This window comes from Miscanthus floridulus, chromosome 4 (genome assembly GCF_019320115.1).
Source record: "Miscanthus floridulus cultivar M001 chromosome 4, ASM1932011v1, whole genome shotgun sequence".
NCBI lineage: Eukaryota > Viridiplantae > Streptophyta > Magnoliopsida > Poales > Poaceae > Miscanthus > Miscanthus floridulus.
In genome coordinates this window covers 101,996,680-102,021,589 of record NC_089583.1, presented here as the reverse complement: position 1 = coordinate 102,021,589, position 24,910 = coordinate 101,996,680, and the positions used below count along the sequence as shown (strand labels likewise).

The following is a 24,910-nucleotide window of genomic DNA, read 5'->3' as shown; positions in this document are numbered from 1 at the left end:
GTATCTGTAAAATAAAGATTGAGCCAACAAAAAACATCAGCAACTCCCACAGGCAACCGATTTATCTATCCGACCGGTTAATCCTCCTCTTTTGTTAACTGCCGATCTCCTGCATACACACCATCAACTTACTAACCCACTATACTAACAGCTCTCTTTCATCAGGTGTTCAAGACAGCATACGCTATGAAATACACTGTGTGTCTTAAAAATTTAAGATCACTGACTTTTGTTATGATGCTTCAAAGTTGATTAACTGCCTCAAGAACTGCTTTTCACCACGGTATCTGTTCTAGAATGATCATCACAAGTAAAAAAAATAGAGCAAACACATATTTATGCAGTGATCTGGTGCTTACATCTCGAGTGACGAGATGCTCAGGCACATGTTGCCAATCGCTATGTGAATGGGAACAGTCTGCTTGAACCTCATTCTGTTCAACAAACCCATCTCAGAGAAAACAGTGGTCAGACCAGAAATGAGTAAAATGCTCCAGCATGCTGGCACACAGCGCCGGAATGAGCCCTGTAAACAATGTCATCAGGTATTATCTTCCATTAAAGAGCAGACAACCTGAGAGATCCCATTGTGAAATATGAACAAAATTATACCTTCAAACAATCTTTTATAAATGAAAATATTGCAGAACACATTATTCATAGCAACATATCTTTACAGATAGTCAAGGCACAAATCAAGTTGTGCAGGGAAAAAAATGCATTCAAGAAAAAATAGAATAGTAGATTGGATAGTGGTTAATCAAAGGATACTAATCGAAATAGCAGCAATTAACCCAGCAGTTCCAGAAGATTTAACAAAAACAACATTTGGAATGATGTAAATCACCAAGAATAGAAGCAACATATCATTTGACTGCTTGGTTTTCATTTGCAACAGCATGAAGAAAAGCTTCAGAAGTGCACATAATCAGCACAGTTCCATCTGTACTGGAAACACTTACTAGCATTTATAATAATTTATGTTAAGATAAGATTACCCAGTACTCAACTATACAACTGCATAACATAAGCTAAGTTAAACATTTGGGGAGAGCTTGGAAGCGATGCAGTCCACCGAGAACTTGGAAGCTAAGATGAGGTCACATGTGATGGAGTTCATAATTTCATGTCAAAATTTGGCATCTACAAAATTCTGATCAACAATTTGTTAGTAAAGTCAGTCGGGGCAAAATTAAATACCACAGCCAGCCAAACAAGCTGTCACACACAGGAGTTCTGGTGAATGAACCTTTATCGTACACTGGGGCAGAGTCAATTTTCACAAGAGGAGAAACCAAATAAGATCGCAAACTGTACATGAGCACAAGAACTGTCGGATCAGACCAGATAGCAGCAATATGAGCAAAATGTTACACTAAAGTTTGATTTGTGAGAACTGACTTGATTGACCACAAGCAGGCATGAGGAAAGAAAAAAAAAACAAAGATGCTACCAATTTAATCTCTGCACAAAGCAGTGACCATCACCTGCTTATTAATGGGGAAAAAATACCACATAAGTACTGTATAGTTTTTTTTAGAAAGGCGGCAAGAGCTTTGCCGTATTTTTATTAGACGAGAGAATAGAAAAACTCCAGAAATACAAGACAAAACAAGGAGCCGGAGCTCCAGCTACTACGACTAGCAGACCAGAAGAGGAAAAACACTACTGCTACTGGATTACAAGAATAATTTAACTCACTCCACTCTAGATCGAGCGACTCCATGTAGAAACTAGCATTATACTTTACCGATTGATGGTCTTTTGGCGAGTTGATATTGTTGTATGTCATCTTTTCATAGCAGAGCTACTTGTCTTGGTTGTAGAGATTTTTGTTGGAAAACTCGTCTATTTCGTTCCTTCCAAACGTTCCACCAAAAATAAATCATTATTCCGTCTATCTTCTTCCTCTGACTTCGGTCAAACTTTGCACGGCATTTGCGCCAGAAACCATGTAACGATCCCGTGGCTACCACTGAGTCCATTGCCGATAGTTGCAGCCACTGATTCAAATATGTCCAAACTTCTTTTGTAAAGGGGCAATCTCTGCATAGGTGGGTTGGTGTCTCAGGGTCAACTCCGCATAATTTGCATAAAGGATCATTTGCCCAGTTGCATTTGATCAAATTGTTGGCAGTAAGAATCATAAGTACTGTATAGTAACCATCTCAAACATGTAACTGGAAGCAAGAAGAACAAAACACAAGCAATCAAATAAATCAAGCGTTAATGATGTCATGAAGATTCAAGAAGGTACATTTACAAATATATAATCATACGAGCATACATATAAATCACCAGAACGCTGGTCTTGACAACAACACACTATCACATGGGACTTGCACAATTCATGAACTGATCCAACAAAAACAGCGACTACTCATGAACGAACAAGCAATGCATCACTAATTCACTATCAAATCCAGCGCAGAATCACGCAGCAGCTACCAGCTAGTATCCGATTCAAGACAGGTCAAGCCCGGACCGGAAGCTCCATCTCCGGAAAGAGCCTGCGGATGAGGCGCAGGCTCTTCCCTGCCGTGGTTGGCCTCGGCATCTCCTTCTTCGTAGTCGCGGCGACAGTGGCGGTGGGCGGAGGCAGGGACGGCGGTAGAGTTGTCGGCGACGGAGACGGATCGATCACCCTGACCTGGTGCGGCGCGACGTGGACGGTGCTCTTGGGATCGCCGCGTGGCAAGTTGGCGTCGTAGACAACCTCGTAGCCTCCGTCGGTGGACGACGACACGATCGTGGCTTTGAGGCAGAGCACGAGAACCTGCCCCGTCTTCAGCTTCGCAGTCCTCGTGCGGACACGAACCACCGTCCCAGGCTTCAGCTGCGCTGGGACGCGGGGAGTAGCTCGGAACGCAGACCCGGCGGAGGAGGGGTCGGACCGAAGCGGCCGCGGCGGCGGAGAGGCGCGGGTGCAGCGCGACGAAGAGCGTGACCGGGGCTGTGGTGACGCGTCGGTGACGGTGGAGCCTCGGGAATGGGAGATCGTCGACGATGGTACCTCCTGGCGCGGTAGACGAGGGGGGCATGGACCCCTGACGGCGTCGCTCGAACCGTGACGCGGCGGCGGTGACACGGACGGCTTCTTGGCGACCGACCTCGCGGGCGCCAAGGGCTTGGACCTCCTGCGCTGGAGCTCGCGGCGGATGCTCCGCATGCCGGCGGAAGATGAGCGCGGAGGAAGGTACATCACCATGGAAGAGGAGGGCTGTGGGTCGATTGGATCGACGAGAAGCAGAGATGATGGGTGGACTGCGGAAGGCGACGGCGGGTGAGCAGAGGAGCTGGGTGGATTGCGGAAAGCGACGGCGAGGGAGCACGGAGCAGAGGAAATTCGCGCGAGGAGAAGGGAAGGGGAGGGCGTTGGATTTAAGCAGCCGGACTGGATCCAGATCTGGCCCAGCTACGCGGTTTCGAGTCCGACCCGAAGTTGGAAGTTGCCGTGAGGGCCGAGTCGAAGTCGACTGAATGAAACGAGGCCGGATCTTTTTTCTTTTCAGCGGTTGGGCTATTGCGACTGGGGGTCATCTTGTAGCCCATTAATTATCCCTTCTTTCCTCCTTTAGGCAGAATCCAAGTAATTATTATTTGGATCTTTTGTTGTGATATTTCTGCCGATTCCTGTTAAAAAAAAATCCACATCGGTAGTGGTAGCATTTCAGTGAAACACGAATTGGATAGATATTTGATGCTTATGTTTAGTATTTTCGCATTTGCTAATAACGTTTGCAGAATAGAGTGCATCAAATATATGACTCCCTGCTACTTAAAATTACAGTAGGCCTCATTTTCGAGGAACACATACATAGTAACAGTTTAAGAGACAGGTCAAGCATATTAGACGTTGATACAAACTTATCAGTGTAGGACAAAACCTGAAAACTTGCAAAACCGAAGTACGGCCAGGAAGGGTATAACAACAAACTGCCACAGATATTATCCTTTTTTTTCCCAGAATAGTCTACAAGCTAAACACAAAGAATATGGGTAAAGATTCGTGGCGCTTTAGCTCCATATTGAGTCTGGAGTAGTGTGTATTTTAACTAAATAATAAGTACTGAGCAGAATTGCTACCAGACACAAAATAAGGCTGTTGTCCTGCCACTTAACATGCAAGGACTGCTGATGCTGATCATTCTGAGTTGGAATGTCCCGGAAAGATTACCTGCTTATGGCATGAGATGAGAACTGACTCTTCTTCATTTAGGATCCTTGATGGGCCTCCACGAAAGCATCCATCTAAATAAACCATCTAAAAATGGAACAATGGCAGGCCCTCCATAGGAAAGAAGACTGGGTAGTAAATCCATTTTTCATCTTCCATAAGGATCATCAATTATTACAAGAGAATAAATATATTTTGCTTATATTGTGAAGAAAAAGGAAAAGTAGTGTTTAATCTTTTCTTTTGACTGAGGATTAAGACATGGTCACATTTCATTACTACCAGCCAACCCAAGGAATACACATATTCTCACATTTTCGCTATATATAGCTTTCAATATAGGGATCAAGGAAATATGATGATGTATAACAATAAGGACTCCGTTTGGTACTACCAGATGAACTGTGGTAGTTAACTGTTGTCAAGAAGGTGGAACGTGGAAATTGGACTCAACAGAGTTCAAATTTACAGCACAGCTTTACCACAATCAAGTTACAAGGTTTGCTGTCTGATTGGTGCATCCCTTTCATGCTACATCCTGCGACCTACTGATAAGCATGCAGGAGCAAAAAAAGTTTTGCCAAATATAAAGCTGCTACATCCAACAAGTACCACGACAGAGAAAAGGATGCACATGGAAAATACTCTGTACCATCATTAACAATCAATGTCAATATAATTCCAGACATCTAATTATATGTTGTCTGGATACTGATAGATGTTCTTGAGATAATACTCCATATGTATTCTTGAAGAAAAACACTCAAGCCACAACTTTGGAACTGCAGGATGCACAAGGTAAAGGGTACTAATGAACCTCTTCTCTGAGTTAGCAAGCACTGTTGCAGGGGCTAATTTTTTTCTAAGCAAGCCATGCTCTTGGAGCCACCAAAGCATTGTATACCTAGGCTTGGATCTGTTCTCCAAATCAAAGCACAGAAATGCAGGGAAGCAATGCAGGTACTCCAAGGAGTAGCCAAGCTCCTCTGTGAGGTAGTTCAACTTCTTATTGAGCATATTCTTACTCTGGTTCAGCACCTTCGGAAAAACGCGCAAGATCCGACATAGTATCTTATACTCCACTCCTCTTTCCAGGAGGTAGTCAAACCGCTCCAACAGCAAATCCTTGGTGCTGTTAAGGGCAGGAATTACCTTGGTGGTTATCTCATTCTCACCATACCCAACACTTTTCAAGAACTCCAGCTTCTTGTCTACAAAATGTGCTTTCCTCTCAGCCATGACCTTAGCCATCCCATCCAAGAAAGCTCTTTCGACCTCGGCATCATAGCTATCATCCTCCAAAACAAATTCTGGTGATAAATAGCGCCAACTCTCCCCACCAGCCAATATCTTCTCCAGGAACCGATGCTCCAGCTCCATTGCCCGCAGCACCCTAGGAAGGTTCTCCAGTTGGTTCTTCCCAACAACATACGGGTGCTTCTCCACTGCAGCATCGATCTCATCCTCTGCCAATCCAACCCTCCGCAGATACCTTGGCACTGAGATCACCACATCAGAGAAATCAAAATCGAAAATCCTGGCATTGCTCAGCAAAAACCTCCCCATCTCCTTCCCCTCCATCCCCAGCTCCTTGAAGAACCACAACCTCTCAGCAATCCTCTTTTCCCCGAGCTCAACAAACACCCTCTGGCTGCCTCCGACAAGTCCCCCAATGCTACCAATCTCTGCCCCGGCATCATAAAACATCCGCATCCTCCGGCACACCCCCGAGAACGCGTCAATGTCATTGCTGGAACTCAAATCCGGCCCCAATCCTTTGAACGTGGTGGCAATATCCTTAATGAGTATATCATAGTCGGATATATCCCCCTCGAGAAGCGATGGGAAGGTAAGGCAGGCGGCGATGATGGCTGCGCGAGGGAGCCTGTGGAGGCGAGCCTCGATAGCGGAGAGGCGCGCGGAGATGAGGTCCGGGGGCACGTCGAGGAGGACGCTAGGGAAGAGGAGTCCGAGGCGTGACCACGGGAATCCGAAGTGCGCGAGCGCGGCGACGGCGCCGAGCAGGGAGGGGTGGTCGGAGAGGAACATGGAGTTGAAGCAGGGGGCCGCCGCGGTGGGCCCGCCGATTGATTCGAGGAAGAAGGGGAGCTCATTGAGCGGGTGGAAGTTGAGGTGGCGGCGGAGGTGGGCGGGAAGCTCCGAGGTGGGGAGGGTGCGCGGCACGGTGGGGAGCGCGGCGAGGAAGGAGAGGAGGGAGCGCGGGGAGTGCGCGGCGATGAAGTCGGCGTGGGAGGACGCGAGGCAGCGCGTCGAGTGGAGGTACTCGGAGATGACGGCGCGCGCGGCGGGGACGGCGACGTGGCGGAGGCGGTAGGGCAGGTTCCGCAGCTTCGGGGGTGCGAGGGCGGCGTCGGTGGAGAAGAAGCGGCGGAGCTGGAGCGCGGCGCGTAGGCTTAGCGGCATGGCGGGGCTGCGCTGCTCAGCTCTGCTCTACGGCATCGTTCGGCTTCAGAACAAGGGGAAGGGGTGAATGGGATGAGCGAGAAGAGAGGGGGTTTGGGGCTAGGAACGTTAGGGTTTTTCTGTCCGCTGCTGGCTCCGGCCCGGGCCCTGAAGCTACAGCTGCCATGGTTACTGGCCGAAAGAGAAAACTAACGAACCAAAATTTGAAAATCAAATGATGCCCAGTGTTGCAAAGCAGCCAAATTTTGGCTTGGCTTGGACACACCTTGGCACAAACCAAACACACTTTTGATATTAGATGAACATGTTCTAAATGCAAGAACCGTATAACATTTCCATACTAATTTGGGATGCCATTTCGTATTTAAAGCTTACTCCGGTTGATTTTTTTACTAGGATTATGCTACCCGGTCGGTTTTAGTTGATGTTTTTGTGATAAAAAAAATTAAGGTACCATATAATGGCGAAAAATAGGCTTACCACACTTTCAATAGGTTTAGAGATTGAGCTATTAAGTTTTAGGCTAACCTTATGAAGAGAGAGGTTATGGTGTTTCTATACCTGTTCGCTTGAACTTATCAGCCATTCTACAGTGTTTTCTCTCACAACAAATCAGCGAACAATACTTTTCAGCATCAGCATAAACCAAATTTCAACAACAACAACAACAAAGCCTTTAAGTCACAAACAAGTTGGAGTAGGCTAGAGTTGAAACCCAACAGAAGCAATCAAGGTTCAGGCACGTGATGTCTTCCAAGCACTCCTATCTAAGGCTAAGTCTTTGGGTATATTCTATCCTTTCAAGTCTCCTTTTATTGCCTCTACCCAAGTCAACTTCGGTCTTCCTCTGTCTCTCTTCACGTTACTATCCTGACTTAGGATTCCACTACGCACCGGTGCATCTGGAGGTCTCCGTTGCATATGTCCAAACCATCTCAACCGGTGTTGGACAAGCTTTTCTTCAATTGGCGCTACCCCTAATCTCTCACGTATATCATCGTTCTGAACTCGATCCCTTCTTGTATGACCGCAAATCCAACGCAACATACGCATTTCCGTGACACTTAGCTGTTGAATATGTCGTCTTTTCGTAGGCCAACATTCTGCACCATACAACATAGCAGGTCTAATCGTCGTCCTATAAAACTTGCCTTTTAGCTTCTGTGGTACCCTTTTGTCATATAGGACACCAGACGCTTGCCGCCACTTCATCCACTCTGCTTTGATTCTATGGCTAACATCTTCATCAATATCCCCGTCCCTCTGTAGCATTGATCCTAAATATCGAAAGGTATCCTTCCTAGGCACTACTTGACCTTCCAAACTAACATCTTCCTCCTCCCGAGTAGTAGTGCCAAAGTCACATCTCATATACTCAGTTTTAGTTCTACTAAATCTAAAATCTTTGGACTCCAAAGTCTTCCGCCATAACTCCAGTTTCTGATTTACTCCTGTCCAGCTTTCATCAACTAGCACTACATTGTCCGCGAAAAGCATACACCAAGGGATGTCCCCTTGTATGTCCCTTGTGACCTCATCCATTGAAAGTGCATCTAGCCCTTTAGTGGGTTTTGGATGATTGAATGACAACGTGATTAAAGGACTAACCCGTTTGCTAAGTGTGAACAGGTAATAGGTTATCTCACAGGTACTTAATGAAAGCCAAAATGATGTGTTGTTGTATAAACAATCTAGTTCAAGCACAAGACAACAATGCAAATGGAATTCATGTGAAGGCTTATTTCTTGTGGGATTTCCATGTACTATATGAAAGCAAGCTCATGATTATTAGTTAATGAGACATAAGGGATTGCATATAGAATGGTCTCATATTTGAAGCTTGCTAAATTAAAATGAAAAAGATAACAATACATATGAATGGATGATTCAACACAAGATGTGACTTGATGGCTTGAGATGGTGAAGATAGCAAGGAAAAGCTTCGAGGTACTAAGCAAGGGTGAAGGGCAAGCGACGGCTTGGCGGTCGAAAAACCTAGCTAGGGTGAAGAAAAAAGTACTTGCATTTAGTTGAGGTACTAATCAAGCTAAGATGGTCATATTGATGTGAAGGATCAAATCTATGATGAAGTATTTGATGGAAATGACTTGATACATTTGGGATTATTCAAACTTGATGAATGGAATCAAGTCACATGCTCAAGATGGCTATGCTCAAGTGAAAAGATCAACATCAACATGTTAGCACCCTTACTTGATGAAGATTGGAAGGGACGGCATCAATTCAAAAAGAACAACTCAAGTGGTATAAATTCATATTTCCATTTATCTTGAGTTTAATAGGTATGCCGTACTATTAAGAGGGATGCATCATGTTGATAGATAATGTTTCATAAGTGCTCAAGCCAACCCATGTGAGTTTTGAGTATTTGAGCGACAAAAGTGCTAACTGATTTTTTGCTGGTCTGGCAATACCGGACGTGTCCGGTATTCATACCGGACGTGTCCGGTATTTGTCCAGCAGCTGTAAAACTGTTGTTCTTGGGTTGGTTCGTCGGGAGTTCCGACTTAGGTCGGGAGTTCCGACGGTCGGGAGTCCCGGCATGGGTCGGGAGTTCCGACGTGTCGTACTTCGACCGACTTGGAGGGTTCACTGTCCTGGTCATACCGGACGTGTCCGGTATGGATGACCAGAAGCCAACGGCTAGTTTTCAAAAGCCGTGAGGGTTGGGAGTTCCGACGTAAGTCGGGAGTTCCGACGATCGGGAGTTCCGACATATGTCGGGAGTTCCGACACCTCACTAACTTTAACTCAGTTACATGTTTTTCAAAATTACTGAGGGTCGAGGGTTTCGACTTGAGTCAGGAGTTCCGACGGTCGGAAGTCCCGGCGTTCTTCGGGAGTTCCGACGCCTCACAACTTCACTGTAACTTAGTTACCGTTGGCGCAGTATGAGTCATACCGGACGTGTCCGGTATGAATACCGGACGTGTTCGGTATTGCAACGGCTATAAAACGGCTAGTTTTTCAAGGGGGCTATAAATACCCCCAAGCCTCCACCTTTGGAGGCTGCTGATTCTGCTGAGATAGACACACGTTTTTGAGCCTTGCCAACTCTCCTAAACCCTCTCTTAGTGAGTGTGTGATCCAAATTGCAAAATCAATTTGTGGGTTAAGAGAGAATTTGAAAAGGAGAGCAAGCCACCACTTGAGCACTTGTGCATATTGTCAATCTCGTGATTCGCATTTGTTACTCTTGGACTCTTCGGTCCTAGACGGCTAGGCGTCGCCGGAGAGCAACCGAGAGATTGTGGTTGCTTCGGAAAGTTTATAACGGTCGATTCCGCCGCCTCGGAATCATTTAGTGGAAGGAGGAAAAGGAGTTGGAAAAGACTCCGGCTAGAGTGACCTTCGTGGTATCCTCTAGGGCTGACCTTCGCTGGGTCGCCCGCAGCCCCCTCAACGGAGAGTAGGACTCAAACGAGTCCGAACTTTGGTAAAACAAATATCGTGTCTCAATTCATATTTCATTTAATATTTGTGTTGCTTTAGCTATTCTGCAGATACTCTGTGTGTATTACTATCTCTAATAGTTTCCTGCAGTTTGGATTGAAGATAGAAATCAAAAGGAGCAAATTCGGGGTTGTTCCACTGAAGTCGTGAATACCGGACACGTCCAGTATACCTACCGGACACGTCCGGTATTAGCTCCTGCGCCAAACTGAATTGTATTGTGTTCTAACTTTTTAGTTGCAGGTGTTTGGCTCCTAGATTCTTTTAGTATCTTTTATATACTCTGTGGCTAACTTGTGAGGGGTGGTACTACTCGTTATTTGGAGTTTCCATTTTGGAAACTCTCTTTACTTATCGTTTCCGCATTTAAATGTGTTAATTTTCAGAAACACCTATTCACCCCCCCCTCTAGGTGGCATCCTAGGTCCTTTCATCCATTACTAAAGCAAACAAATAAGGGCTCAAAGCTGACCCTTGATGTAGTCCTATCCTAATCGGGAAGTCATCCGTGTCTCCATCACTTGTTCTAACTCTAGTCATAACATTGCTGTACATGTCCTTAATGAGCTCGACGTACTTCGTTGGGACTTTATGTTTGTCCAACGCCCACCACATAACATTCCTTGGTATTTTATCATAAGCCTTCTCCAAGTCAATAAAAACCATGTGTAAGTCCTTTTTCTTCTCCCTATACCGCTCCATAACTTGTCTTATTAAGAAAATGGTTTCCATGGTTGACCTTCCGGGCATGAAACCAAATTGGTTCATAGAGACCCGTGTTATTGCTCTCAAGCGATGCTCGATAACTCTCTCCCATAGCTTCATAGTATGGCTCATCAACTTAATTCCTCGGTAATTTGTACAACTTTGAATATCCCCTTTATTCTTGTAGATCGGTACCAATATACTTCTCCTCCACTCATCAGGCATCTTGTTCGATCGAAAAATATGGTTGAACAGCTTGGTTAACCATACTACAGCTATGTCCCCGAGGCATCTCCACACCTCGATTGGGATACCATCCGGTCCCTCGCCTTACCTCCTTTTATCCTTTTCAACGCCTCTCTGACCTCAGATTCTTGGATTCTCCGCACAAAGCGCCTATTGGTGTCATCAAAAGAGTCATCCAACTGAAAGGTTGTGTCCATATTCTCACCATTGAACAATTTGTCAAAATACTCTTGCCATCGATGTCGGATCTCATCCTTCTTTACCAAGAGATGCTCCCTTTCATCCTTAATGCACTTAACTTGGTTGAAGTCCCGTGTCTTTCTCTCACGAACCCTAGCCATCCTATAAATATCCTTCTCTCCTTCCTTCGTACTCAAATGTTGGTAAAGATCCTCGTACGCTCTACCCTTTGCCACACTTACAGCTCGCTTTGCAGTCTTCTTTGCCACCTTATACTTCTCTATGTTGTCCACACTCCTGTCATGGTACAAGCGTCTATAGCATTCTTTCTTCTCCTTAATAGCTCTTTGGACTTCCTCGTTCCACCACCAAGTATCTTTAGCCTCACGTCCCCTTCCTTTGGTTACTCCACACACCTCTGAGGCTACCTTCCGAATATTGGTTGCCATCTTGTCCCACATATTGTTTATGTCGTCTTCTTCCTTCCAAGAGCCCCTTTGATAACCCTTTCCCTAAATACCTCTGACGTCTCCCCTTTCAGTTTTCACTACTTTGTTCTTTCAATCTTAGCTTATTTATCCCTACGGGCACGCATCTAAAAATGAAAATCTGCCACCAAAAGCTTATGTTGAGAAACAACACACTCCCCTGGTATCACCTTGCAATCCAAGCATGCTCGTTTGTCCTTTCTTCTTGCAAGGACAAAGTCAATCTGACTACAGTGTTGTCCGCTACTGAAGGTCACTAGATGAGATTCTCTCTTTCTAAAGAAAGTGTTGGCTATCATCAGGTCAAAAGCTACCGCGAAGTCTAGAGCTTCCTCCCCCTCCTGATTCCTACTACCATACCCAAAACCTCCATGAACTGCCTCGAAACCTGCGCTTGTAGTACCTACATGCCCATTAAGATCTCCTCCTATAAAAAGCTTCTCACTACTAGATATAGCTCTAACCAGGCCATCTAAGTCTTCCCAGAACTGTCTCTTAGCACTCTCGTCGAGGCCTACTTGAGGGGCATACGCACTAATTACGTTCAAGACCATATCACCAACGACAAGCTTAACTAAGATAATCCTATCTCCTTGCCTTCTCACTCCCACCACACCATTCTTGAGGCTCTTATCAATCAAAACTCCTATTCCATTTCTATTCGCGACTATCCCTGTATACCAAAGCTTGAAACCTGTATTGTCCACCTCCTTCGCCTTCTGACCCCACGCAAGCAGTAGAGCCATTTGCTCAACTTCAACAACAAAAGTAAATTCACTTCCAAATTCAATGACCTATGTAAACCCGTTAAGAAAAAAAAAATGAAATCTTGTAAGGCAATATCTACAATGATTTGTTTTGAAGACAAACACTATTATTATGTTACAGCAGCTAACCGCGAATGCACAGGAAAATAATTCCCTAGATTAACAGTAGCGTATAAGCTAATTCAGCAAATGGTCAAAACAGCACATCTGGTTTACATCCATCCATGTCTACTTTTATTGATATGACATGACCAGATTCTAGTCCCGTGGAGAATTAACACTAGCGTATATACAAACCTACTCCAAAAATGTTCCGGCCAAAATGCTTATCCCTAACAATAGCGAGCGGTAATCCACCTTCCTACCTGGAACTTGTACATAGCACGAGCTAACACCAGAGAGGTCTAGTGGAGATGCTGATCATCTCCACACGGTTTCATTTGCGTCGGTGAAGATGGCATTGTGATGCTCGATCAGACACTGGATGACCTCAATGGAGCTGTAGTCTGGGGGTGAAGCATCGTCCAAGGGGATCTGGGATGAAGCATCCTCGTCATCCTCGTCTGCAATCGATTAAACAGCTAATGTGTTTATAACAGTTGAACAAAGAAGTCTTTGCGAACAAATAGGATTGTAGTTCCTAGTGTCAGAAACTAAATATTTTATGAAAATCCAATTGGTTAAATAGTCTACATGAACTGAACAACCAAAAACCTTTTGGGGAATAATCCATGGCCCACACAAACAAGGCCCAGCCATTTTCAGATGAAAATCATCTATAACTTCCTTTTATTGCAAAATCATCTGATGAAACTGTGATAGTACACTAAGAAAAATCCTGACACGGATTTTTTTAAGGAAATGCCCTATCTACTCAAGAAGCAGAATATATCAATGACTACAAGCCCAAGCATGCAATTCAGGGGAAACAGCCTAAGCTGAACTCTGATTAACATGCCTTTCAATGGTGACCTAAATGTCTACCAGTTCTTGTAATGCAAAGATGGGCTGATGTACCCACGCATCTGAAACTTCTTTTGGCTCATGACTTGGTAGTTGGTAGGCAGTTGGCACATGGCCCACGATCTCAATCATTAATTCATGCTGGACCATAAGATAGAGGACAGCAAGTACCTTTCTCTGCTAACATGAGCCGATTCCAGATTTGATAACTTAAATGATTGATGCCACAATTGATACAGACAACTACCACAAGGGCAGCCACAAACAGACTAAACTGCTCTATGCCACAATGATCAGAGACAACTACATAATCTGAGGTTGTAATAATAAAATAAACAAAGTAGAATTTACATACCTAACAGGTCCCATGTGGCAGTATTTGATGTTGTATCCACAATTTTTGGAGGAGGTTTCAGGGTAAACTTAAGGTGGTTACGCAAATCTGTGCCAGCATCACCTTGCCGCCACATGATCAAAGGCGCAAATTCCACAGCAAGGCTGCGGGAGTCCATCTGCATTGCATACCAAAAAAAAAAAAAAAAAAATTGTAAAACACCACCCCAAAGGTGATTTAGTATTTAGTAGTATTAGTTAGGACAAAGAGACCAACTCGAGAAATACAGAAATTAAATCTGCATCCTTTGCATATGTAAATTAGTAAACTATGAAATGCTTTACTCCAAAAAGATATACAATGTGGTTATCAATCTACACTCTACAGACAAAACAGAACAATATCCTTTAATCAGTATATTTATGCTCGTACCTGTCACAACTCACAACCCTATTTAAGACAGCTAAGCAGGTGTGAATGTGTATCAGAATCCCATCTGTTTGCTACATTGCTCATGTTTTTGTCCCAATCAGATAGAAGTGGCTAACAAATGTGTAACTGGACCTACAGCTGATTAAGCAAACCATTGTTGTTCCTTTTTAAAGAGCTTTTTTCTGAATTTGAATGGAAGAGTAGTGAAACCTGAGCTGAGATTTTTCATATAAAAGTTATTTAACTTTGGTAATATGAAAGTTATCATGAACAACAAATAAACAAATCTAGTTTAACACTCTCAAACCCAGTGGTGGCCAACTCTTTAAAAGGCTTGTTTACACTTCTATAAACTTTACATACAGTTTGGTTCTTCATTGATAATTGGGCTTATTTTGCAGAAACTACTAGGGTTCAAACCAAATAGATAGGTGCTGCATCTTCCACTGGATCTCAAAACAACTAGGTGGTATATGGATTAAGTGTTCAGTCCATGTTACCCCTGAAGATGTTATAGACAGTTTTACTGATTTCTAGCATTGCATTATATTATTCAAAACAGGATGTATCTGTTACTGGGTTTGTTACAAAAGTCTTTCAGAAACCCAAACTGTCAGTCAAGCCATGTTAGGTGAAATTGTCATTTCCTAACATTTGTCACCCTGTCAAAGCTAAAGAGAAAAATGTGCAAGGCAATCAAAATGTCAGGGGCATACAGTTCCATATTAAGTGGATCCAAATATGTACCGAATCTGAATGTTAAAAGGTGACGTCCAAAAACAGTCACAATTACCCTGCTAATAATTTGTATCGTATATTCAGTTCAGATTTATTATTTTTAGTTCCAATACTATTATCCAAAAACAGAACAAAGAAAAGGAATAACAACTTGCAAATGCATCATTGAGAAGAGAAAAAGTAGGCATCAGGTCTACCTTGTTAAGTGATGATTTACGGCTGACTCGAAGCAGCAATGCTGTAATAAACTCTAGTGTCATGTAGTTCACATTTGGAAGCTTCTTCAATATGTTCCTAAGATCAGGAATGCTAACCCTCGCAGCTCGAAGCTCATCATAAAGCAAAAATGTAGTAAGCGGCTCAGGGATACTGGCAAGGTAGCACTTCACCAATGCACCTACATCAATAGGATTTACACCTTCAGGTAAAGATGCGCCAGAGTCTGCAAAATATGAAAAAAAAATCAGGGGCATGTTAACAAATGATAGCTAAGCTAAGCTTAAATATGATTGAGCGGCAGTGATACCTTCATTGTAAAGGGAAACTAACTGCTGAAGAACTTTTTTGTCACCTTCAGATTTGAATAAGTACTCATTATTCAAACCTGGGAAGAAAATGATCAGAAATCATACAGTAGTAAAATTAAAATGGAGAGAAGCTTTCTGTATAATTTTCAGCCAGTCACCTGATATAACCAGGTAGTCTGCACATCTCACTAGCACCAAGGGCACAGCTTTACCAGATTGCTCTCGTTGTACAGTGGCTTCAATAGGAACACCAAACACTGCAAGATCATGATGTAATAGTGGATCATTTCTTGCTGTTCATTGCTGCTCTTACTGTACAATGGCTTGAACAACTATTTAGATTTTGTATCAGAGGATCATTTCTCACAGGTCACAATCCACAAATAAACAGAACAGACATAAACTTAACCTAAAATATTAGTGAAGAATAAGTCAAACAAGCCAGGCAAAGAATAGCAATGTAATCAACATAAAACTTAAAGGCATATGAATCCAGAACTAACGCTATGCTACAGGAAATTTAAGCTGCTACAGGAAAAAAAAATAACTGCCTGGATGCTACAAGAAAATATATATGCGTTGTCAACTATGATAGATATGAATCCTGGATATTGAATTGTGAGCATACCATCAGTGCTTGCGACTCCCTGGGGCAAAGAGTCAGAAATGAGAATCAGCATTGTACACAAAAAAGGTCAAATTGTGTTACTAGGTAACAGAATTCCAAATCACAAACCTTCTGCCAGCGTTCAATATTGTTCAAGATACTCTTGCTTTTATCTGCAGTTTTTTTAGCAGCCTGCAAGCACATGAAACCAGAAAAGGGTGAGTTTCTCTAAAGACACTAGTGTTTATCTATAAAGAATGATGAACAAATGGCATCACAAAAGGAATGCAAGGTCCAAATTCCAATATCCCGGAGAAAATTACATTTCTCAATAGGCTTTAATGTTACCGCGAAAACATTTAAAATAGCTATTTAATACACCAACGATTCTGCCATGATGTTCACACCTGGAAATGCCAATAACCAAGGTGCACTACTTGTTACTCCATCTTTTTCCTGGCAACGATTTAGTGCATTATTCAACTAATCTTTATGTTGGTAATAATGCAGAATAGACAAATTTGCAGAACAACTAATGAAACAAGGAACTCTTGCCTTTTTTCCATTAAATTGTTTTTTGAGCATAATTCAAAATGATTGCAACAAATAGATTACACAGAGAACTCCACAGCAGTTGAAACTACACTGACCAAATAACATGTCAAAGTACTTCTGTTGAAACGCATACATACCTCTTCAACTTTGACCTTTCCCACTGCAACCTTCTCCTTTGTCTCTGAAATGCCTTTCCTGAAAAGCAAACCAGTGGAGGCAGCAGCAGTGATGACACGCTCTTGCACTGTCTCATGTGGTGGACGTTGCTGCTGCTGCTGCTGCCTAGCCTCCTGGAAGACAGCCCACCGACTCTTCACCACGGACCCAACCTTCCCAGCAACATCAGCTATATTATCCCCGGCCGATTGCCCTGCCTGCTTCAGCTTGACACCTGCATTAAATCGGTACAGTAAGGTTAAAGTTCCAGGTAAAGCAGACATAAAAAAAATGGTAATAGGTTACAAATACAAGCAACCTGCGCAGTCACACTCAGGACTATACTAGTAACTCGATAATAGCTCCGAAGGACATGATAGTTTTTATCTTTATCGGTGCCAAAAAGCTATGGGGTACTAGTAAATCACAACATCATCATGACAAAGCAATTTGATGCAATGATTATGCTGAAGTAGGAATATTCGTACAGAAAATGATTACCGAGTGATTTACATCAAACAACAGGATGTCACACTTACTGGATGTGGAGAAGAAATCCGTGGCCTTGCGGCGCCACTGGGGCGGCTCAGCCAGCGGCATGACTACCTGCACACGATGAGGAACGTCCACTGAGCCATGAAACAGCTGTACTAGAAGCACGAAGTGGAGTATAATCCGTAGCAGTATAGCAAGGGAAAATTAGAACCACTCCCGTAAAGCAGCCACCACTCAATTGAGTGTCATATCATGGATTAATAACTCCGTACAACATCTAGCATAAATAGCACCCTGAAGGCGTAAATAACAAATGAAAAGCTGAACCGCACGGTTATACTACTCCTAAACCCAAACGAGCTCAAAACCAACCCAGCTCCTAATCACAAACCCAAATACAAGCCAACTCCAAACCAAACCAAACCAAGCCAAGCCAACCAGCCACCAAGTAGATCAACAGCTCGAGCTAGTGACGAATGAAAACCGTAATCGAGAAAAAAAAATCACGCACTCGACGCCGATCGAAGTTCGAGCAGGCGAAGATCCAAACCAAACCAAACCAAAGCGACAGAGAGAGACGCGGGATCGAACGAACCACGGCCCGATCCGACGAATCAGCAGGCGGAGCGGGGATGAACGGCGAGCTGGAGCCGACCGAAGAGGCAGGAAGCACGCGCGGGGCGATTACCTTACCTCTCCTCTCTCTCTCTCCCTCTGGCTCCTGAAGAGAATCGGATGGAAGCGAGGCGAATCGCGGTGAGAAAGCGAGAGGACTGGGACTCTGCTACGAGGCCGCCCGTTCCGCGAGCTGAAAATGAGTTGGGTTTTGTTTGGGGCGCTCTGCTCCTGGTTGGATTCTGGTTGGCGGCGTCGAGTCAACCATGGCGGAGGCGAGCGAGACGCAGGAGGGATTTGGGAATCCCATTCCCGGTCGTGACGTCGCGCCGCGCCGCCTCTCGCTCACTCGCCTCCACATGGGCCCGGCGGAGAGCCGATGCTCGGTTCTAGAAGCATCTGTGGCTGCGGGACTCGGGAGCTGGAATGGGATAGGTGCAAGGAATCGCGGATGGGTGGCCGAGAGACGTGCGTGCATTGATTGACTTGACCACCTGTTTCCGTCCGGGATTGGGACTGGGATGGGGATGGCAGGCGACCAGGCCTGCTTTCGCCCGCCTATTTGGTGTTTGATTGACTATTCTCATGGATGATTTTGCGTGGGTATAGTTTACTTTATTCATGTTATTGTTCATTATTATATCCTTTGGTTTTACGATGATTGGCTTAATTACTGTGGGCCTAGAGAGTGACAGTTGTTGTGGCACGCTCTGTTTTAAAATGTACAAGCACAAGCTAATTAGTTAAAAAATAAACTAACTGTCGAACTGGGTGGTTTATTCTAAACATTGTATATTTAAAAATAAAGTACTCACTTCATTTCAAATTATAAGTCATTCTGATTTATTTTAGCAAAACGACTTATAATTTAGAATACAGGGTTACTAGTTGAGGTTAGTTTTGATGTTTAGTCGCAAGTATATTTTCAATAATAGGGTTTTGTATCAGAGCACCTAGTCTCAATGATAAGGTGAATCTTGGATTTTTTTTAAGGAGCTTGATTCTACTTTTTTAATAATCTCTTATATATATTGATCAAATTAAGTTGAAAATGTTTAGATTTTTGGTACATTGAGAACAACACTTTTGCAGCGCGGAGGGAGTATGCTCTAACTAAGAGCAGCTTCAGTTTACATTTTTTAGTAAGATATAAATATTGACACGTCACTAGATGTTTTGCTAGCAAAAAAGTTCCCAATTTACATATTTGGTAATACATTCTAGGTGGCCCCACACATATTGAAAACATGGAGGCCGTTCGGCTGGCTGGTTGTCGGTTGGCTGGCTGGTTCTGTCACTCATGAAATCACTATTCACGTCATGTCAGAATAGTATTTTTTTCTCACAACAATCAGTTGGAATAGTATTTTTCAGTCCTGCCGAACAGGCCCCATGCTCTCTCAGGCTTCTCTCTAGCAACGTCTTCACGCGGATCATTTATTATTTTAAATTTTACCTTTGCACTGGTTTCTCATATATGCTACTAGTTCCAAACAAAAACAAGGTCCACTTTGGCTTTTCCTACACAACACGCTATTTACGATATTGTTCACATGAGCTTCTTTTCTTTCTCTCTCCCTCAAATGAATTAGAAGCCGACAAAGTCATTTTTAGGGCTTCACCCATTTCAGCTTCTTGTGGCAATATAGCAATAAGCAAACCCTTTAAAACTCTGCTAAAGATAGGATAACTAACATCTTTGCTCCATTGTATTAAACCTCTTATATGTCTCTCTTCTTAACTATGAATAGCTGTTACATTTGATGACGTATTGATAGCGTGTGCGCCCCCCTCACTCAATCTTCGCATCTACTCTGTCCATTTCAAAATAAGTGTCGTTTTAGGTTTCATGCCGGTCAAAGTTTCTTTAAGTTTGACTAGATTTATAGAAAATATTAGCAACATTTATATCTCAAAATAAGTTTATTATAAAAATATATTCAAGAATTAATCTAATGATACTTATTATGCACCATAAATATATTAATAATAACTTTTTATATACATTTTGTCAAAGTTAAAAATGTTTGATTTCTTAAGAAATGGGAATAAACTTTCCTATCCGTTGACAGAGATCGCAGAAACTTGTGTTCAGGCCTTCAAGTTAGCTAGGATTTGTTGGATAAATGCCAATGAGAGGGAGATCATTGCCGCCGTAGCGGCATGATGCTGCGCTGCCGCCTGTGCAAGTCGGCTACAGGCGGCTATCAATGACGGTGCCGCCATAGAGCTATGCAACTTGGTGTCATTGGGAGCATAGCACGGTACTCCTCCCTCCGTTCTAAGCCCTGTTCGGATGAACTTATTAGCCCGGTTTATCATCTATGATATAATGTTTCTCTCACAACAAAATAGTATCAGCCGACTTATCAGCTGAACAAACCAAATATGGTTGCATCGGTTCCAAATTATAAGATGGTACTAACCATGGATGAACACCATGTTCGCTTAATCTTGATCGTATCAGCCATGATATAATGTTTTTCTCTCACAACAAAACAGCATCAGCCGGTTTATAAGATACGAAAACGATAAGCGAACAGGGTGGAAACTAAACGCCAGCGCGTGCCAGAGCAAAATCACAGAACAGAAGAGCAACAGTCATAAGCTAACCAAAAAAACGATGTCAGAAAGTTTCGCAAGCAACAAAAGGCATATCTTCAGCCCGTTCGTTTCGGGTGAATTGACTTATAAGCCATGACAGGCTGGTTTGGTGTGAGAGAAAAACACTATTCAAGCCGTGGATTATAAGCCAGATATGAACGAATAAGCCGAAACGAATAGGCTGCTTATTTCAAATTCTGCAGCTCAAAAGATTCTGAATTTTGTAAGAATCCACGTCTCAATACAATAGCTCATATTGTAAGAATCCACGTCTCAATACAATAGCTCATAGACTGGCGAAGCATACTCGTCAAACTGAAATACCATAGGCTTGTAAATTTGTGTGCTTACTGCTTAAATCAGGAACCATATGGATCCTGTGCTACCATACAAGCACTCCAGAACGTTGAGTGGGGGACATTTTGTTCCATTTCTCTAATGTGTTGCTAATTTAATATATGATCACCCTTATAAAAAAAAGGCATATCAAGGTTCAGGGCAATCTACAATTCTACATCAACCAGCAAGAGATAATAACCAACCACCGCTGCAACAATAAATCCATCGTGCCAGACCGAATACACAATAATAGATTACTAAACCATCATTTTCATCGACTAGTTACACAGGATAACCACAAATATAGTTCATGGCACTTGCTCCATGGTACACTGATAACAGAGTTCAAGGAGCTCGGAACACTTGTAGCAAAATTTAACAATGCAACAAAAATACCAAATACTATCAGAGCCTGCATGGGGCGGGTTCCACAGTAGCAGAGCATCAAGATGTATGTGCTCAACGGTAGCGACGGAGGGAAAGGGTCTGGTTGCGCTTCCAGGTGGCCCTCCTCGATGGCCTGTTCTTGTGGTGGGTGTGGCCCTTGCCACGCAGACCACGGAACTTCTTGCCTGCGGAGGTGAGACCACGGAGCTCACGGTGCTTGTGCACAGGATTGCATAGCCAGTTGATCCTTGGATCGTTGCGGATGGTGGTGTGGGCCACATCAACCAGGATGATCTCAAAGTACTTGTAGGTGCTATCCTGTTGTTCAGTAACAAGAAAGAGATAAGGCATCAGTACTAACTAGGATGAAAATTCTCATGAGATCTTGTTATAAGCTCAACTCAATTCAAGTATACCTCATTCACCCAGTAGGAGTTGAGAACCCTGAGTCCACCAAGCTTTCGTCCAGCCCTCTCCTCTGCAACAGACCTCTTGTTCCTCTGGAACTTGAGCTGGGTGATACCCTGGTGCTTGGGCTTGCCATAGACAATACCCTTAGGCACAGGCCTCTTCCTGCCACCACGCCTGACACGGACACGGTAAACAACGTACCCCTGAACAAAAAAAAAACACAAGGTTAAGCAAACAATTTAGTCAGAGGTTCAGAGCCAATAACTACTCAAATTTTCAGAGCAAGCTAGTTTAAAGCATTACGCAGACAAGTACAAGCTGTTCATTTCTACTCACAAGTGAAACCATCCAGCTTCATAGACAGCATACCACCACATGTAGTGACTAGTTAAGTGACAATAGGTGATAACCAATACTACCACAGGCAGGAAGCTTCAAGACAACTACTACTTCCAAAATCAAGCCTACCGTACCACAAACTAAATCTCCACACAAAGACTAAATTCGTCACAACCCCATTGCTACAAAAGGGTCTAATGAAATATACTTTACTGAACAATAGGTCCCAAAGAAACTACTCTGTACAATAGACAACAAATATATCGAACACCTGCATGTATATCAGCAGGAGGTTAAAACATACAAAATTAGCAGAAGGGACTCGTCATACCGAAATACTAGTCTAAAATAAAACATTGCATATCAGCAGAAACAAATATACTGCAGCATTAATGCATTATAAATCAAATAAGCAAGTTATCAGGAACCTAAACAAGCCTTCATTTCGTCCAGGAAGATTGACATAATCACCACAAATAATACAACTACCCGCCTGGCTTGCAAGAAGGCCTAAAAACTGAAGACAAACCAGCATATTATTATAGCACTTAGGAAAATCACAATCCTAAATGACAATGGCAATCCCTGCACCACCACCCGACCTCCCGCTATCCACAAACACATCGCCATCAAAGGTCGACGCGCCAATTGGATCTGCAGGGGAGGAGATCTACCTGCTTGGCCTTGTAGCCTAGGCGGCGGGCCTTGTCGGGGCGGGTGGGCCTTGTGAGGCGGACGATGGCCGGCTGTTGCCTGTACTCCCAGCAGCGCACGCGCTGCACGAACCGCATCACATCGGACTGCTTCCTCCTCCATAGCTCCGAGACGTACTTGTACGCACCTGCGCCACAGCGAGAAACGATAAAACACACTGGAAGACCCACGCACTCGAATCGGAGAGGGCATCAGCGGTAAGGAGGAGAGCTCACCCATGGCGGATGCGGCTGCGTGCGACGGCGGCGGCGGGGCAGGGAAGGTGGAGCGTGCGGAGAGGAGTCTGGGGTCTGGGTGGCGGCGGCGTAGGAGGGACCTTATACCGAGGCGATGGAGTTCTCGTGGCCGTCAGTTTTTTTTTTAGAACATCGTGGCCGTCAGATGGGGCTAGGGTTTTGGAATTGTCCAGGGTGGATGGGCCGCGAAAGTTGGGCTTTGCGCTGCAGATGTACATAGGCCTTGTTGGTTGTTGGTCTCTTGCGTCGATTTTCATATGGAAGAGATCACTTTTACCGTAGCGGTGCCTTCGGCAAATGCATTGAAAGATGCAGTGGTGTGAGTTGATGGAATTAAGGTGAAAATATAATTTTTAAATCTTAATTCTTAGTTTCTTATTTGGTTATTGGAGGGAAACAAGAATGAGGTTGAAGAGGTAATTCTAGTGTGTCCTTTTTAGTGTAAAATTATATGGCAGATTATGATGAATGATGCCAATGTACTTATTAAAAAGTAATTCCCACCCCTCCCTAGAGAAATGATTAGTAGGAGTTCACCCTCTAAATTCACATTATTCTTTCTACCAAAACTTCCGTTCACACGAAATAAACACATGACTTCCACTCACATGAAAGATGATGAAAATTTTATGGGATGGAATGAGTTTCGTGGGGGATGAAACTTGTTTGCATTGTCCCCAAAACATGTGAGTCTTAGAAACAGTAACATGAAAATCTCTATTGAACTGGCCTAAGTATATTTCATTTGCCATTTTATAGCTTGTTGGTTCTGTTAAAAAACTTAAGCGTGTTTCACTTTAACAGAATGTTGGCCATCGCTTGCTTCCTTTCTTTTTTTCCCCTGAACAAAATATAATAAACTTAGAATTGGCAGTTTTTACTTGGTTGTCATTTGTCAAAGTTCAAATTTGATTTCAGTACGTTGGCATACTCCCTCTGTCCCCACGAGAATTAGAACACCTTCATCATGCAAAAAACCGATGCTTCGATCAAGAGAGAAGTTTAAGTAGTGCACTATGGTATAGTATTTTTCTCTCACAACAAAATAGCATCAGCCGATTTATTAGCCGAAAAAACCACCACCCGAACAGCTAACACTACAACAGCTGATATCTCGTTAGATTTTGTAGTCATGAACACTCGAGGAAGCATTGAGGCATGAAGATTAAAAAATGATATCACTCACTTTCCCAACAAATGTTTGGGATCCTACATTGTTCAAACACATGTCTAGACATCGAATACACATTGGGCCTGTTCGCTTGCGCAAAGAATGAGGCCCAGTTTAGTTCCCAAAAATTTTGCAAAATTTTTCACATTTCTCGTCACATCAAATCTTTAGACGCATGCATGAAGTATTAAATATAAATAAAAAATAAAACTAATTACACAGTTTAGACGAAATACACGAGACGAATCTTTTAAGCCTAATTATACTATAATTGGATACTATTTACCAAATAACAACGAAAATATTACAGTGCTTATTTTACCAAAAATTTTGAAACTAAACTGGCTCTGAATTGAAACACCAGGGAGTCATGTCAGTGAGGTGACGCCTCAGCATCGGAGACTGCGGGTGCTCGTAAGGAGGAGAACAAAATATGTAATACACGGAAAACGAGAAAAGAAGAGATAGGGATGGAGATGCATTGAGAAAAAATTAACTAATTCAGAATAAATTTTGAATACTAAAAAGCTAAATATTAGTATTTTGTCATTTTTACTCGTGCCCTATTCGTTTGGCTGATAAGCCATGACTAAAAGTATTTTTGGTTGATTTGTTGTGAGAGAAAAATACTCTTCGTTGGTTGAAAAAATACGGTTTATAAGCCAAGCGAACAAGACGTCGGTTGTCAAAAAAAAATTGCTTCCAGTAATTAACAGGGGGTATAGTAAATTTTTGGGAAAATTGTGTTCTTACCCTTGTCCATAACTCTAATTGTGATTTTGCCACTATTTTGTTAACTTTGTGTTTTTACCCCTGTTATTTTGAA

The 24,910-nt window shown here is 43.2% G+C and overlaps 3 protein-coding genes and 1 pseudogene across 3 annotated transcripts; all 4 read right to left on the bottom strand.

Annotated features, from left to right (window-relative positions):
- Positions 1 to 2,473: 2,473 nt before the first annotated feature.
- Positions 2,474 to 3,169, bottom strand: LOC136548946 (serine/arginine-rich splicing factor SR45-like). Its single transcript, XM_066540294.1, has one exon. The coding sequence runs from the start codon at positions 3,167 to 3,169 to the stop codon at positions 2,474 to 2,476; it is 696 nt and encodes a 231-aa protein (XP_066396391.1).
- A 1,429-nt stretch (positions 3,170 to 4,598) lies between these two features.
- On the bottom strand, positions 4,599 to 6,848 carry LOC136552361 (transcription termination factor MTEF18, mitochondrial-like). The gene has a single exon (XM_066543905.1). The coding sequence runs from the start codon at positions 6,599 to 6,601 to the stop codon at positions 4,871 to 4,873; it is 1,731 nt and encodes a 576-aa protein (XP_066400002.1). The 5' UTR covers positions 6,602 to 6,848; the 3' UTR covers positions 4,599 to 4,870.
- Positions 6,849 to 12,516: 5,668 nt separating this feature from the next.
- Positions 12,517 to 18,208, bottom strand: LOC136550167 (uncharacterized Rho GTPase-activating protein At5g61530-like; annotated as a pseudogene).
- Positions 18,209 to 21,076: 2,868 nt separating this feature from the next.
- LOC136552360 (large ribosomal subunit protein eL15z) lies at positions 21,077 to 23,018 on the bottom strand. The gene is made up of 4 exons (XM_066543904.1): positions 22,893 to 23,018; positions 22,638 to 22,804; positions 21,630 to 21,827; positions 21,077 to 21,531 (listed from the first exon to the last, which is right to left on the bottom strand). The coding sequence occupies exons 1-4, from the start codon at positions 22,894 to 22,896 to the stop codon at positions 21,286 to 21,288; spliced, it is 615 nt and encodes a 204-aa protein (XP_066400001.1). The 5' UTR covers positions 22,897 to 23,018; the 3' UTR covers positions 21,077 to 21,285.
- Positions 23,019 to 24,910: the final 1,892 nt, after the last annotated feature.

What these genes read in the sequence shown, in the direction of transcription:
- LOC136552360 (XM_066543904.1), bottom strand. An exon ending in TAGGCTACAAGGCCAAGCAG is followed by an intron (nt 21,828 to 22,637) that starts GTAGATCTCCTC and finishes TTTTTTGTTCAG; the next exon opens with GGGTACGTTGTTTACCGTGT. An exon ending in ACTCCTACTGGGTGAATGAG is followed by an intron (nt 21,532 to 21,629) that starts GTATACTTGAAT and finishes ACTGAACAACAG; the next exon opens with GATAGCACCTACAAGTACTT.
- LOC136548946 (XM_066540294.1), bottom strand. Translation starts at nt 3,169, where the DNA reads ATGCGGAGCATCCGCCGCGAGCTCCAGCGCAGGAGGTCCAAGCCCTTG.
- LOC136552361 (XM_066543905.1), bottom strand. Translation starts at nt 6,601, where the DNA reads ATGCCGCTAAGCCTACGCGCCGCGCTCCAGCTCCGCCGCTTCTTCTCC.